This window comes from Chelonia mydas, chromosome 10 (assembly GCF_015237465.2).
Source record: "Chelonia mydas isolate rCheMyd1 chromosome 10, rCheMyd1.pri.v2, whole genome shotgun sequence".
Lineage (NCBI taxonomy): Eukaryota > Metazoa > Chordata > Testudines > Cheloniidae > Chelonia > Chelonia mydas.
The window spans coordinates 67,495,020-67,510,046 of NC_051250.2; the positions used below are offsets into that span (position 1 = coordinate 67,495,020).

Sequence of the window (15,027 nt, forward strand, 5' to 3'; positions counted from 1 at the left end):
TTTAATCTCCGAGTTCCAAAGGAACACGGTATACGCAACACATTTTGCACATGGGAAATAATTTGAGAGTTAAAAATATAGATACCAATTTAAATCAAGTAAAAAGAAAAACCCAATTTGGGATTCTTGAGGGATAAATTTAAGAACATCCTGACTTCTCTCAAAGGTCCACTTCCTGACCAGCCCACAGTAGATAATTTTGTTTTACATTAACAAGAGGGCATAGATTTACAGTCCTAGTAACTTTCTACCATAGCTTTACACTAACTGTAAACGTAACCTGTTGCACATGTTGTCTGGTATGACCGCATCTGGACAGCTCTCTAAGCCATTGGATAGACCACTGAATCTTCAGTTGGGGAGGTGGAATGCCTTACTTTTTGCTGTGATCTGCAGAGAAAATGCGTAGGCAACTTGACTGTAAGTGAAAGTTTTTAAAAAGCCTTTTCAAGTAATGTGAACGTTTTTAGATTTTAAAGTGTGCCTAATTTTTAAAAGTGCTCTTTATAAATCCATGTGATTTGCTGAACATAACCAATTCACTAAATAAAAAAACTTATCCCTGAGTAAAAATAAATGAAGTTAGAAGTTAATCAATTATTTACATGCACATCAATCTTCTATGGTATATATTTAGGATTGCATTATTCTTGTTTTCCATGAGTATCACTGGGGTAGGAAGAACCATAAAGCTCAGAAATATTCCCTTGCTAAGGCCCTGATCCTGCAAATGGCTCCATGCAAGCCATGATTGATTTGAGTGGGGTTCTGCCCACATGGAGCCAGTTGTAAGATCCCAGCCTTGTATAAGAAACATTCCTGTCCCTGAAATGCAGAATACAACATACAAAAGCTTTAGTACATTTAGAAGAAATGCATAATATTGTGCACTATAGGATATTCAGAACCACCTACTCACCTGACTCATACAAGTAGTTCTATTTAGGTAAAGTGAACTACTCATGAGAGTAAGGCAAGCAGAACTTGTATGTGGAATAGGAGCAACAGAAGACAAAGTAAAGAGGGTTTTTTTGTTTTTATGAGAGAGAATGTGTTAGTAGAGACAATATTTCAAATTAGAAACTTAGTGGACTGTATTTTTTATTTACATACACCAAAATCAGAGACAGAGATCCAGCTTTCTAAACTTTGACTATTTAGTCTGTAAATGTGAATGTTTTCAGTAAATGTAAACATCTTCCAGCAATAAAAATGTTACCAGAATCATCTTTAATAAAAGCAACATTAACTATGGCAATCTGATATACCAGACCAGATATTAGATACAGTGCCAAATCCTTGAACAAATATGTAAATTAATAATTTATGGAACAGCTTTGTGAAATGGCAGCTAATTAAAACACTGATTTGGTTACTGTTCATTTAACAAACTACAGGAATAGGCTTATGGTTTAACAACTTCCTGTTTCTTCTGCACATTTGTAGTAAAAATGTTAGAAAATGATCACATATTATGGTTTTTACAGCCCTAGCTGAGCACACCTTGGCAGACCAAGGCAGCTGTACCAGACCCAAGCCTTGGATCCCATGGGTTCTTAGATTTGCTGGCTCTGGAACAGAGGCCAGTTGCTTCCTTAAACTCTGGACTTCTGGGCATACACTCAGACACATCCTCTATCCAGCTGCCCTTCCTGTCATATGGACTCCAGTCCACCTGCCAAGGTCCTGAAAGCAGTGCTGGCCCTCTCCAAGCTGCCTTAGAAGCTATGACCCCTCCATCGATTACTGTTTCACCCTGCAGAGACTACATGTCAGTTAAAGCAAGACTTCTGCTACAAATGCATGAGATCTCTGGGACGAGTTCCAGAAGCTCTCCAACGCTGGGAGCCAATCCTTACAGCACAGACTAAACACATCTGCAGTATTGCCAACTCTCGTGCTTTTGTCCTGAGTCTCATGATAATTATTGTTTTCTTTAAAGCTCCAGCTCCTGGAGTCAAGTGGATATGTGATGATGTCAGCCTTGGCTCTTAAGGAAACAGCACATTTCTCGCCCTTGTGGCTGTGGAGAAAGCTTTAAAATGTGACCTCCCCACCCAGTGCGTCTAAAAGGCTCAAAAAGCAGATAGCAAATAAAAACACTACAGCTCTTATTTTTACATAGTCTCATGATTTTAAAGCCAATCTCAAGCTTGACTCATGACTTTTGAACATTTGGGGCAGCCGTTCACCCTGCTGAAGGAAAGGAGAGCGGTGAGCAATCTCTCAAAGACGTTAAACGTTTACATCACTTTTTGAACGGTCTTTTCAAACCTTGGGTGTCTTTTCATTACAGCGACCGGGCCAAATTCCGCCCTGGGTTACGCCCAGGCAGTCCCTCAGCCTCCAGGAGGGCTTGAGCTGGGCCTACGCGTGCAGAGGCTGGCCCCCAGTGTCACGCCCGGCTGGGAATCGAGGCGTGACCCCTTCCTGATAAGGGTGAGGCGGGCGGGCCTCCTGCCTCGGGTTTCCTATCCCTGACCGCTATACGGCCAGCCCCTGCTCCAGCTCCCTCGGGCTTCCACGCAGGCCGGGGGCAGCGGCTGCCCTACCGCCATCTCCCGCCGGCCGGCCGCCGCCCCAGCTCCCGGATCTCAGGCCGGGCCCCCGGGCAGAGGCCGAGCCGCTGTTGCCCCCGCCCCCCGGAGGCGGGACGCGGAGGAGCCACCTCCTCCGCGCGGAGAAGATGGCGGCGGCCGCGAGCTGGGCCCGCCTGGGCCTGGTGGTGCTGCTGCTGGTCGCGGCCGCCGGGGCCGGTGAGCCGGAGGGGAAGCGGCGGGCCCAGCCCGCCAAGAAGAAGGACATTCGGGATTATAACGATGCGGACATGGCGCGGCTGCTGGAGCAGTGGGAGGTACGGGCTGGGCCGGGGACCCGCGGCGCCCCGCTCAGGCCACATGGTGCCCCCGTCACTGAGCCCCCCTCAGCCCCTCACCGCTCCCCCTGTGTCCACGTCCCCGCTCAGCTTCCCCGCCCCCCACCGCTGAGCCCCAACTGACGTGTGCTCCCCGCTGGCCCCTCGGCCGCCTCCGGTCTCTCGGATCCTCCCCCCGCCATCGCTGTTCGCTGCACTCCCGCGCCCCGGGGCTCCGCGCAGCTCGGGCGCGGCCGATGGGAGGGCGCTCTGCTGCCCCAACGGGCGGCGGGGCCCTTCCCGCAAAGCCGCTGTTGGAGCCGGTGTGCGCCTGGGCGGGGAGCGCGATGGCCAGTTCCCGCCGCTGGGCGGGGGAGAACGGGCCGGGGTTCCCCTGGCAAGGGGGGGGGGGCGAACTGTGCTAGTGGCGTCGGGGTTCCCCGGCTGACCAAGGGGTTCGGCCCCGCTGTGACATGTTCCACCTCCATCAGGTGGTTGCGTTAAAAGGTTGGAGGGGGGGGGGTGTTGATGGAATAGGTAGGACCCTAGTCACCCTTGACCCCCCTTCCCTCATCTTCCTGAAACCCCCAGTTACAGTTTGGGCTGAGTACAAGTAACCCTGGGAGCGAGCAGTTTGAGCCCTCTCCACTTCACCATGGCCAGTACTTGATTCCCTCCCTGCTTGAGAGCTCTGCTGTGGTCAACGCTAGTGAGCAAGTAGATTGTTATTTTGTGAGATTGAATGAACAGATAAATGACTTCTACTAGGTAGTTGTGGTTAAGAGCACAAATTAAGGTACCACATATCACTCGGTTCAACTAATTGTAGCCCACTTTGTTCTCCACTGTCTCTTCCCAACTAGACTGACTTTCAAACTGGTTCCTATTTGAGGCCCCAATCTTGCAGACATGTACAACTCATACATGTTAATAACTTTATTTATTAAACAGTAATAAGTCACCGGGACCAGAAGATATTCACTCAAGAGTTCTGAAGGAACTCAAATATGAAATTGCAGAACTACTAAGTGTGGTATGTAACCTATTGCTTAAATTAGCCTGTTACATTAGCTATCTACCAGTCAGCTGGTAAAAGCCAGTTTTTTTAAAAAAGGCTTCTGAGGTGTTCCTGGCAATTACAGGCTGGTAAGCCTAACTTCAGTACCAGGCAAATTGATTGAAATTATACTAAAGGATAGAATTATCAGACACACAGATGAACACAATTAGTTGGGGAAGGTTTCAGAGTAACAGCTGTGTTAGTCTGTATTCGCAAAAAGAAAAGGAGTACTTGTGGCACCTTAGAGACTAACCAGTTTATTTGAGAATGAGCTTTCGTGAGCTGTAGCTCACGAAAGCTCATGCTCAGATAAATTGGTTAGTCTCTAAGGTGCCACAAGTACTCCTTTTCTTTTTAGTTGGGGAAGAGTCACTTTGAGAGGATCCAGTGGATATAGTGTACTTGGACTTTCAGAAAGTCTTTGACAAGGTCCCTCACCAAGGGCTCTTAAGCAAACTAAGCCGTTATGGGCTAAGAGGATGGATCAGTAACTGGCTAAAAGGAAACAATGGGAAGGAGTAAATGGTGATTTTTCACAATGGAGAGAGGTGAATAGCAGTGTCTTCCAAGGATCTGTTCTGGGGCTATTGCTGTTCAAACATATTCATACGAGATCTGGAAAATGGGGTAAACAGTGAGGTGGCAAAGTTTGGGGATGATACAAAATTACTCAAGACAGATTGGTTAGGGTTAGGGTTAAGACCAAAGCTGACTGCAGCAAGTTACAAAGCTGACTGCAGCTCTCACAAAACTTGGTGGTTTGGGCACAAAATGGCAGATGAAATTCAATGCTGTTAAATGCAAAGTAATGCACGCTAGAAAACATAATCCCAGCTATACATACAAAATGGTGACTGCCAGATAATGGGATGGATCACTTAGTAATTGCCGGTTCTGTTCATTTCCTCTGAAGAATCTGACATCGGCCACTATAGGAAGAAAGGATACTGGGCTAGATGGATCATTGGCCATACTAGGTCAGATGGTTCTTATGTTCTGTTAACTTTCCTTTATTGCCTGTTCCCTGTCTCTCCCTGGATCCTTCTGTTGCTACACACTCTTCTATTTCTTTCCTCCCCATCTGCTGTCTTTTCTATTTGCCTCTCCCAAATGCCACAGAACCTTCTGATTCCATTCCTTCCCCTATGGTTCTTATCCAGAATGTTTTGTTCAGTTTTTGAAAAGAGCAGAGGTGAAGATATATCACTTTTGTCTGTACCCAGTTACACAGGGTTCCAAGTCAAAGTGTGGGAACTGGTTTTTGCTTGTGCCTTTCACACAGGAGATTTTTGCAGAGAAGAGAAAAGCCACCTGATTCTGCTGAATTGAGTATTTTTGTTGAACAGCTTCTGGACTTCTCGTTCGATGAACTGGCACTAAGGCCTTGTCTACAGGAAAAAAGCGTTGCATTAGAAATTATGTAACCTAATATATTTTAACTAAAATGATGTTAAAACATGATTTAACCCTTGGTTTAAAATGATGGTAATCATGACTAGCTAATATATTTCCTTGTGAACAGCCTTATTTTTTTAGTGTTTCCTATCTCTATGGTAACCAACAGCAAGGATTGGAAAGTGGGAGTCACACCCTGCCTTCCCAGGGGGCTGCCAAAAGAGCACACAGGCCTTGGGAGGCTGAAGTGTTTGTAAGAGGGCTATATGTGCACTCTCCTCCTCCTCTTCATGTCCCCCTGCCTTTGTCACCCACTCCCCCAACCTTCTGGGTGTCGGAAGGGAAATTTGAAGTAGTTGTAAATGTGTGGGATGAGCAAACTGGAAGTGGCAGATAAAGGGCAGGGAAGAAAAGGAGCGTTATAACAGAGAATGTGATTGATAAAAATGAGACCATATGGAAGAATGGTTGGTTGTAGTGTTAGCTGAGCCAGGATTTGAATTTTAATACTTCCTGACTTCTCCTAACTTACTGGGTGGCTTTGGACAAGTTACTTTACGCCCCCTTCTCCCCCCCCCCCCCCCCCCCAGCTTTCCCACTTGTATAATGAAAATATTTGCTGGTCTCACCGGGATTTTGAGGATTAATTCCTGATTATTAAATAAAGTTTGTATTCATCCTAAAATAATCTACCATATATCTTTTTATATACACAGGGCATAATCTTCAATTGTTCTGAACTCATTCTTGACACAGATGAGGAAGGCAAAGTTACCACTAAGCCCCCTTTATGCCTGTCTCAAACCTGCGAGCTCATGGGACTGAACCAGACATGTAACAGTTAAAGGAATTTAAGGGTTTTTAATTTATGCTTTTAATGGCTCCAGGGGGAGTTAAAGAGGGCAGTGATTGGCCAGCATGCATTGTGCTCAGGCCTTTCCCATTATACTAGGGGGGGCAAGTAGCATAGAGCACAGTACATCTTCTTTATGCCACCCAAGGGTTCCAAAATGTCAGGGTAATCTCTAACAGCCCCTCCACGGTTGCTTTCCCTCTACTTTGTATAGTCTAAAGAGCATAAGAGAGCTAGAAGTGGAGCCAAAATCTGCGCCAGAATTCTTTCCATGGCTAAAACCTATATTCTTTAAAACCATTTATTCTTGCACTAATTTTAAACTTCGGCATTCCCCAGACTTGACTCAGAGCTAAATTCATAAATCATTGTAGTTTCTTTGGCTAATTCTGTAATAGAAATATATACAATACAGTATGTGGAAATCAATAACAGAGAGAGTTCATTTTTCATTCATAGTTCAGGAAGCGGTATGTGAGGAGAAAACAGATAAAGAAGAAATGTATGTGTATCATTTAATCCATTTAGTACTTTCTTTGTGAAACTTCATGTTCATACTTGCCTGGCAGACGTACGTATTCATTTTAAACTTGAAAATCACTTATTTGTCTTGCTTTCAGTTAGTAGTTTTGGACTTCACACAGTAATATGTATCTCTTATAAAGCTTTCTGAGAGGTCTTCAAGTGATGAAGTGCCATGTGGAGAAGCTGTCAATCACTCCTTTTGATGGAAGGTTATACTTACTCAAACCAAAGCAATACTACTTTGAGAAAACGAATAAATGTTTACAGCCATTCAGCTAATGGATATTAACAGGCATGTGTTGTTACTGCAGTCTTAGCCAGTTTGTGTAAAGTATAAGGATTAGCTGAAACTTTGTATTCCTAGCTCCCCTTTTCACAAGTACAAAATAAGCTACATTTGTGGGGCTTAAGCTAATTTTAAAATAGTACTGAGAATTGCTTTTCTGTTTCCGAAAAATTATTTCTCAGTAATATGCTTTATGCTTTCACAATACTTTACAAACATGGCTTTTCTTAGCATCCCCAAAAAGTGCTATTCCCAATTTGCAGGAATGGGGACTAAGACAGAGAGAATAAAGATGGGATTTTCAGAAGTGTGGTTTTTTTTTTTTTGTTCCCATGGGGTTTGTGGTATTAAATCACTTAGATGCTTGTGAAAAATCCACCATAAATGATTTACTCAAGGCTACACAGTAAATCGGTAGCAGAGCTGGGAACACAGTTAGAATTTCTGAGCTCAATCCATTAGGCAACTGTTCTCTCCTCCCTCCCGCCATGCTTTCTATACACAACTCACAAAAGTTCAATCAAAACTAGTTTGCAAGCACTGAAGAAGGAAAAGCTTAAATACCTATTTAAGAAGTGACACTTTAATTCCCCAAAGTAAAAGACTGGAGAACAACATTGTGATAGAGATTCAATTTAAAAACTTAGGTTAATCAGTAAAAAAGCAAACTCCACTTGTTCCAGACAGGAAAACAGCTGCACTCATTCATCCGAACCAGCCCCTTTAAAGGGGAAGATACATTGCATTGTCTTTTCCTGTCTCCATCTTGTGGTCAGAGGATAATACCTGATACATAAGATGGTATAGGGCATGGTGTAGAAATGAAAGTAAATGTACAGGAGACCTAAATTTAAAAAAAAAAAAAAAAAAAAAAAAAAGCTACTAACCCTGAAAGGGGCGGGGGGGGGGTTGTACATGTACATTGCAACACTGCCTTTGTTTGTTCCACAAAGTACACAAGATGCATTGAAGTGTTTATTGCTTCTTTGTGTCTTGCATAAATGAGTATATAGAACATGTGGATGACGTAACTGTCTTGGTGCCAATTAAATTACATTTCTTATGTAGTATGCAATGAATGTGTCAAATTTTGTTTGTAGTTTTTTACCCTTGTATCCCTATTGAAGTCAGTGGGACTTCAGGGGTGTGAATAAGGGCAGAATTCTTCCCTAAGCATGTGGCATATATAAGGTGATGGGGGAGGGAAGGGAAGGATTCACAGAAGGTCAGTAAATATCGCTTAAGAATTGGAGCAGTCTCCCAGTAAAGAGTTCAGGAGATGCAATTTGCTATATTTGTCTTTATTTTGGAATCCTCATCATTAAATCAAACACAACATTCTCTTTATCACAAGCAGCGTCTAATAATTCTCTAAGCTAAACAGTGACAAATATTAAAAGAATAGTTTTGCAATAGGTTGGAGTTTATATCGAGGTGGCATCTTAAGTTTTATGTGTAATTAAAATCTGTTTGTTTCAAAACAGAAAGATGATGACATAGAAGAGGGAGATCTTCCTGAACACAAAAGGCCATCAGCACCAATAGACTTCTCCAAAATTGATCCAAGCAAGCCTGAAAGTATCCTGAAAATGACCAAAAAAGGGAAGACTCTTATGATGTTTGTCACAGTGTCAGGAAATCCCACTGAAAAGGAGACTGAGGAAATTACCAGCCTGTGGCAGGGCAGTCTCTTCAATGCAAACTATGATGTACAAAGGTAAACAATTGTCTTCAAAGTTCTGTATTGCTTTGACAGGACCCTGATGTTTCTTTCTCAGAGTGTTCTTCAAAGCTGTTCTGTTTCTTTCAGTCCCTTTGCTCTCCTAAATCACTGTTTATACCTTTTTAACCTTTCTTCAAGCCTCCTTGGTAGTAATGTGGTCAGTTATACAAAGCTTTTTAAAACTTAGGGTATGTGTAGACCAGGGATCGGCAACGTTTGGCCTGCGTTACCCTGGCGGGCTGGGCCGGTTTGTTTACCTGCTGCATCTGCAGGTTTGGCCGATCACAGCTCCCACTGGCTGCGGTTCGCCGCTGCAGGCCAGTGGGGGCTGCGGGAAGTCACGGCCAGCACATCCCTCAGCCTGCGCCGCTTCCCACAGCCCCCATTGGCCTGACACGGCGAACCGCGGCCAGTGGGGAGCTGTGATCAGCTGAACCTGCGGACGCGGCAGGTAAACCGACCCGGCCTGCCGGGGGGCTTACCCTGGCGGGCCACGGGCCAAACGTTGCCGATCCCTGGTCTAGACTATAAACGTGAGTCAACCTTTATGAGGTCGACTTACAGCCATCGAAGTAATCTCTGTGGTGGTGCATGTCCACACTACCCTCCTTGGGTCAGTGGTGTGCATCCTCACCAGCAGCGCTTCCACCAACCTAAGAGGGGTAGTGTGGGGACCTGAGAACCCAGTCTCTCAGCTCCGCTGGTAGCTTCCTGCCAGTAGTGCCAGGAGCGGGCAGGGAGCCACCTGGGCTTCTTGCCCTGGCTCTCAGCTGGGGGCAGGGTCCAGCCGCCCAACTCTGCAGGGAGCGGGGGGGGTTTCTTTTGCCTGCTGTGAAATTGACAAGACAGCCAGTGTAAGGGATGCAGCATCTACACAGACACTGTGTTGCACTAACTATACCAACTAAGCCTTACACCTCTCATGGAGGTAGAGTTATTATATTGGCGTGGTAGGGCACTTTCATTGGTGGGAGGAAGGCTGGAATGTAGACGTTGACATAATTAGGTTGACATAAGCTGCCATATGTCGACCTAACTGTATAGTGTAGACCAGCCCTTAGTCATAGTGTCTGTATGGCCTAGCCTTTTTCTAACTCAATCCAGCCATCTGTCTTTTTAATTGTAATTGTTTATGTGCTTGATGGGAAAGCATTGCACCTGGAAGTCTGTGTCACCACTAAGCTTTTAATTCCTTTTACTAAAAATAAACGTTCAGAGATCCTTTTGAAATAGAAGGATGATGGATTGCCTGTGCTGATGAGAAGGCAGACAAAGTTCTGTTGTTATATTGATCTTACAACCAGTAATGGAATACTGTTTATTTCTTTTTATATGAAAGATTTAATGCATGTTGGCAGTTTATTTATGAGCTACTTAATGGAATTTTGTAATATTTTTCATATATTCTTAAGTATTCATCAACCACATTTTTGAAACATAGGCAAATGTGTCTTTCTGTGGTTTCCTTGAAGGCACCAAGTCTCAGTACAGCCACAAACTTTAGATAATTTAATGTCCTGGTTCTTACTTAGTTTTTGAGCTTATATTCTTCACTTTTCCTCTTTGCTTTGTTTTATACATATTAATGAGTATTTATTATAAGTAAGGCAATGTTTTAGTCACAGGTATTTTTAGTAAAAGTCACGGGCAGTAAACAAAAATTCATGGCCCGTGACCAGTCTCTGACTTTCACTAAAAATACCCATGACTAAAACTTGCGGGGGTGGGTTTGCCTACCTGCCTCCACGCCTCTCCCCACCCCCCCTCCCAGCATCTGCGGCAGCAGACTCAGTTTGGATGTGGGAGGGGGCAGGGAGTTGGGGCACAGGACGGGGTGAGCCGGGCTCTAGGCGGTGCTTACCTGGGGGGCTCCCTGGAGGCGGCGACACCCCCCTCGCTCAGCTCTGTCTTAAGCAGGGGGGCCAGGGAGCTCTGCCTGCTGCCTCAGCCTGCAGGCACTGGCCTCGAAGATCCCATTGGCCGTGGCTCCCTGCTAATGGGAGCTGCAAAGCCAGCGCTCTGAGCAGAGGCAGCCCGCAGAGCTGCCTGGCCATGCCTCCACCTAGCAGCTGAGCGAAGGGGGATGTCACCACTTCTGGGGAGCCTCCCAGGTAAGCGCTGCCCAGAATCTGCCTCACCCCGTCCCATGCCCCAACCTCCTGCCCCATCCCACACCCAAACTCTGCTGCTGGGCACATGGTGGCCAGACTGCCCCAGCAGCGGTCGATGCGACTGGCACAGGAGCTTCCTGAGCCGCCTCGAGCCAGGCACACTGGCCGCTGCAGAAGTCATGGAGGTCATGGAAAGTCACAGAATCCGTGACCTCTGTGACAAACTCGCAGGCTTAATTATAAGATATCAACACTTTTATGTGTAGCTAATAGCCATAGTTGTATAACAGCAAATTTTTGGAGAGACTAATAAGAAATTGTACTTGCTGCCGTGGTGTGTATTTAGGTTGAGCACTATCTGCTTTTTTTTAAAAAAAGCAGATGTACCACTTAATGCTACTAAGTGCACCCTACTCTTGGAATTGCTCTAAATGAAACATCATGTTTTTAGCACTTCAAAGACCTAATGCTAATTGACAGTATTTTTTCATCTAGGTTTATTGTTGGCTCAAATCGTGCCATCTATATGCTACGTGATGGGAGCTATGCGTGGGAGATCAAAGACTTTCTGGTAAATCAGGAGAGGTGTGCAGATGTAACTCTAGAAGGTCAAGTGTATCCTGGGAAAGGAGCAGAAGAAAGTGAAAAAGTAAAAAATAAAACCAAACCAGAGAAAACTAACAAGAAAAAAAATGCAGACAAGAAATCAAAACCCCTCGAAGACAACCGAGCTACCAAACAGAGAGAAGATCTATGACAAATAAATTAACCATACTGAATATAGTAAATAGAAAATCAACACTTCTATGCTGTTCACAGAGGAAACTAACTGTCTCTAAGTTTTGCAGCCTTTAGGGGGGCAGGGGTGGGAATAAGAAGAGGAAGGATTACTGGGTTTAAGAGACTGTATGTGTAAATGCACCAATTTACTTATTAATGTTGGGCATTTACTTAGTAACAGCAAAGTTAACGTTTACTGTCTTGGGATTGCCTACTTCAGATTGCAACATTTTTATGTTTTACTCAATTGGTTTAAGGTTAAAATAGGCACCAGTGCATCCAATTTTATGGACTTTGTTCATATAACAAGAAAGGAAAAAGAATTGCGATCCTTACAGTGCACCAAAGTTCATATTTAGTAGTAGTTGGCCATTGTGGCTAGGTAAGTCAGTTATATCAATGATTCACTGCTAGATAGTAGACTGAACTGGCACAGTATGTTCCTGGCAACCATTATACAGACTCTGCTCAGTGAGTAATGTTTGCTATGATTTTAATGAATTGTACTCTGATTTCAGGCAGAGTATACCCTCAAAGTACCCCAGCTGGCATTGAAACAGGTGCCTGCATGCATAATATATGATTGTTTTGTTTGTACTCTGAATCGGCAAAAACAAGGAGATTCTCAGGACCCGATTCTCTGGTCATCTGTATCTGTGTAAATGAGGCATAACCCTATGGGCATCAATGGAGTTACAATGCCAGTCTGAAAATGGTCTAAGTGAAAGAAGAATCAGGCTTTTGGCCAATCCCCAAACATATTTAGGTGCCTAACTGCCATTGAATTCAGTGGGAGCTAGATGCCTAAATACGTTTGGGGATCTGGGCCTTGGTGTGTAAACTGCCAGTCCAGTTTTTGTTTCAGCAAGCAGAGTTCTTACAGAGTGAAAGACAAGTAAGTTAAGAGAAGCAGCCTTAACTCTGAATTTGTTTTTTATTGGTTTGAGAGCTTTTATAACTCTCTCTATAAGTATTAATTGCAGTGCTGAGGAAAATTGATGTACTACTAGCCATCTAGGCCCTGACCATTCTGTCAGTTACATGCTAACATCTCCCATTAAAATGAGTTAGGGGGAGCATTTGTTGGTTTTTACTACTTAGCCCAGTCTACTTGAATACTTCCTCATTAAAATAATTAAATCAGTCTCCCTTTGCAATAACCATAAATACTGGGAAAGTTGATTGCGGGTGGGGGTGGGGGATTTAAATCCTCTTCGAAAGACACTTGTTTAAATAAAAGTTTTTTATTCTAACTGTATCGCATATATGTATGACTTTTGAAGTTTTTTCTCAAATATGTTGAGGAATACATGCATAATGACCCAGAGCACACATTGATTTCAGGATAAGAGGCACAATATTAGATGTTTGATATTACTGAAATAAAGTTACTTTGATTTTTAAGGTGCCAAAATTCATGTGTTTTGAAGAACTAAAAGGTCCTAACTTGAACCATAATGGTTAATCTTTTTACATTGAAGTATTTTGTAAGTGGTTGACTTAGTGTTTGTTTCAGAATAAGAATGTAACTAAATTTGTACACAAATAGAACCTGGTTTAATTTGTTTCAAAATTCACCTTTTACAATTGTGGGCATGATATGTTAATTTCAGTAAACTTATCTTTGGGCCACAGGCTAATCCCTCTCTGGTTTCCGTAATTACTCACAAATGAAGATTAAATTATGTTGATGAAACATGCAGGTATTAATATGCATATCTTCACTCTTCCCCTTGCAGGTCTTTGTGTGAATTAAAGATTAGATTGTTGTGAATTGCATTAGAAAAGATTGCTGTAAATGTATATCTGCGCAATACTTTGAATGAAAAGCTATAAAGCATTTGTGTCTTGGGGATTAATGATACCGCTTTTCTGTGCTACTATTCATGGCAAAGATACAGAGCAGTTCAGACAACTCTGTAGATATTTGATATTCAGAATGTTTTCTGCTCTTGTAAACACATTGTTGTCTCATCTATCATTGATCTGTTGCTTGCAAGTACTCATTCTGCATTGCCTTTATTTGGAGTATTGCATCATTTTTCAGGAAAGAATCACAGGCAAACTGAAGTGGAAAAACTGTAAGATCCAAAATGTTTCTTAGTGTATAACAAACAAGTTATAATTTACCTTGTAAATTATAGAATTCTCTTAACACAGGATTTGAATCCTTTAGAAACTAAGGATATTTTAGTATGGATATAGAGACTTTTAACATGGCTATTCTAATCTCTGAGGAGACTACGGAGTGTTTCAATTGTATAATATATACCAGATGCATGCAAGAACACTTTATCCAGTTTGACAAAAACTATGCAGTATAAGCACAAAAATGTAAATTTTAAAAATATTACAGACACTGTAAAAACAACTAAGTTTTTGTGTGTGCGGGGGGAAATCATTAAAAATTAAAACTATCCAAATACAACTTACAAATGAAACTTAAGCCAACATTTTAAAATTTGGATATCTAAAGTTAAATATCTAAATCCATATTTAGGTAAATAACAGTAGCCTGATTCAATAGTGCTAAACGCTCAACAGCAGGGATCTGTCTAAAATGGGAAAAGGTGTCGTTTTATTTTAAACCTGATCTAGCTAACATAATTTGAAACAACACTTACTGTCAGCTTTAGGTGCTAAATAGTGTTTCAAATCATGTTAGCTAGCTCGTTGGGTTTTTTTAGTATATAAAAAGTATCTTTTTCTCTAGACACACTTAATAGGCATATAGCTGACTATTAATTAGTTAATGCTTTTTGATCCTCAAATAATTAGAAAAGTATATGGTATTACATTCACCCAGATCTCCTATACTCCATTTTTCTTAACTCTCTCCTACCCACTCATTCCAGGGCCAACAGATAGTGTTATGTCTATTAATGTTACTTCACTGCACCTCTTAAATCTGTTATGAATGCCATGATCCTATTAAAAGCACAGGAAATTGTCACTTTGTTTATTCTCTTGACTGTTCCTTTTTCAGTTTTAAAAGGAAAGGAGTACTTGTGGCACCTTTAGAGACTAACAAATTTATTTGAGCATAAGCTTTCGTGAGCTACAGCTCACTTCATCGGATGCTCAAATAAATTTGTTAGTCTCTAAGGTGCCACAAGTAATCCTCTTCTTTTTGCGAACACAGACTAACACGGCTGCTACTCTGAAACCTTTCAATTGTTAGTATCCTAACTAGTATCTCTAAAACAAAGGTATAGGGATCGGAAAGGAAGAAGAGAGAGCTGAGTACTTTTAGTTTTGAATGCTGTCCAGCCAGACTGTGAGAGTCCTGCATGTGTTCTGGACATCCATTTTCTTTAATTCCATTTTAAGTTCTTGCACACAGTTCACGTGTATGTTTTCTTTCAATGATACTTTTGCATCAGATGTGATCTTGGAACAATGAGCAGAATATGTGTAATGAAGGGACAACTTACAACAGT

At 42.7% G+C, this 15,027-nt stretch overlaps 1 protein-coding gene across 2 annotated transcripts; it reads left to right on the top strand.

Annotated features, from left to right (window-relative positions):
- Positions 1–2,652: 2,652 nt before the first annotated feature.
- MESD (mesoderm development LRP chaperone) lies at positions 2,653–14,540 on the top strand. Of its 2 annotated transcripts, XM_043523215.1 has the most exons (4): positions 2,653–2,854; positions 3,806–3,887; positions 8,458–8,690; positions 11,303–14,540. In XM_043523215.1, the coding sequence occupies exons 1-4, from the start codon at positions 2,820–2,822 to the stop codon at positions 11,562–11,564; spliced, it is 612 nt and encodes a 203-aa protein (XP_043379150.1). In that variant the 5' UTR covers positions 2,653–2,819; the 3' UTR covers positions 11,565–14,540. The 2 variants fall into 2 exon arrangements, with proteins under 2 accessions (XP_043379150.1, XP_037766225.1); XM_037910297.2 differs by lacking the exon at positions 3,806–3,887 and having other exon boundaries at positions 2,687–2,854.
- The last annotated feature ends 487 nt before the right edge of the window (positions 14,541–15,027 follow it).

What these genes read in the sequence shown, in the direction of transcription:
- MESD (XM_037910297.2), top strand. Translation starts at nt 2,687, where the DNA reads ATGGCGGCGGCCGCGAGCTGGGCCCGCCTGGGCCTGGTGGTGCTGCTG. An exon ending in GGCTGCTGGAGCAGTGGGAG is followed by an intron (nt 2,855 to 8,457) that starts GTACGGGCTGGG and finishes GTTTCAAAACAG; the next exon opens with AAAGATGATGACATAGAAGA. An exon ending in GCAAACTATGATGTACAAAG is followed by an intron (nt 8,691 to 11,302) that starts GTAAACAATTGT and finishes TTTTTCATCTAG; the next exon opens with GTTTATTGTTGGCTCAAATC.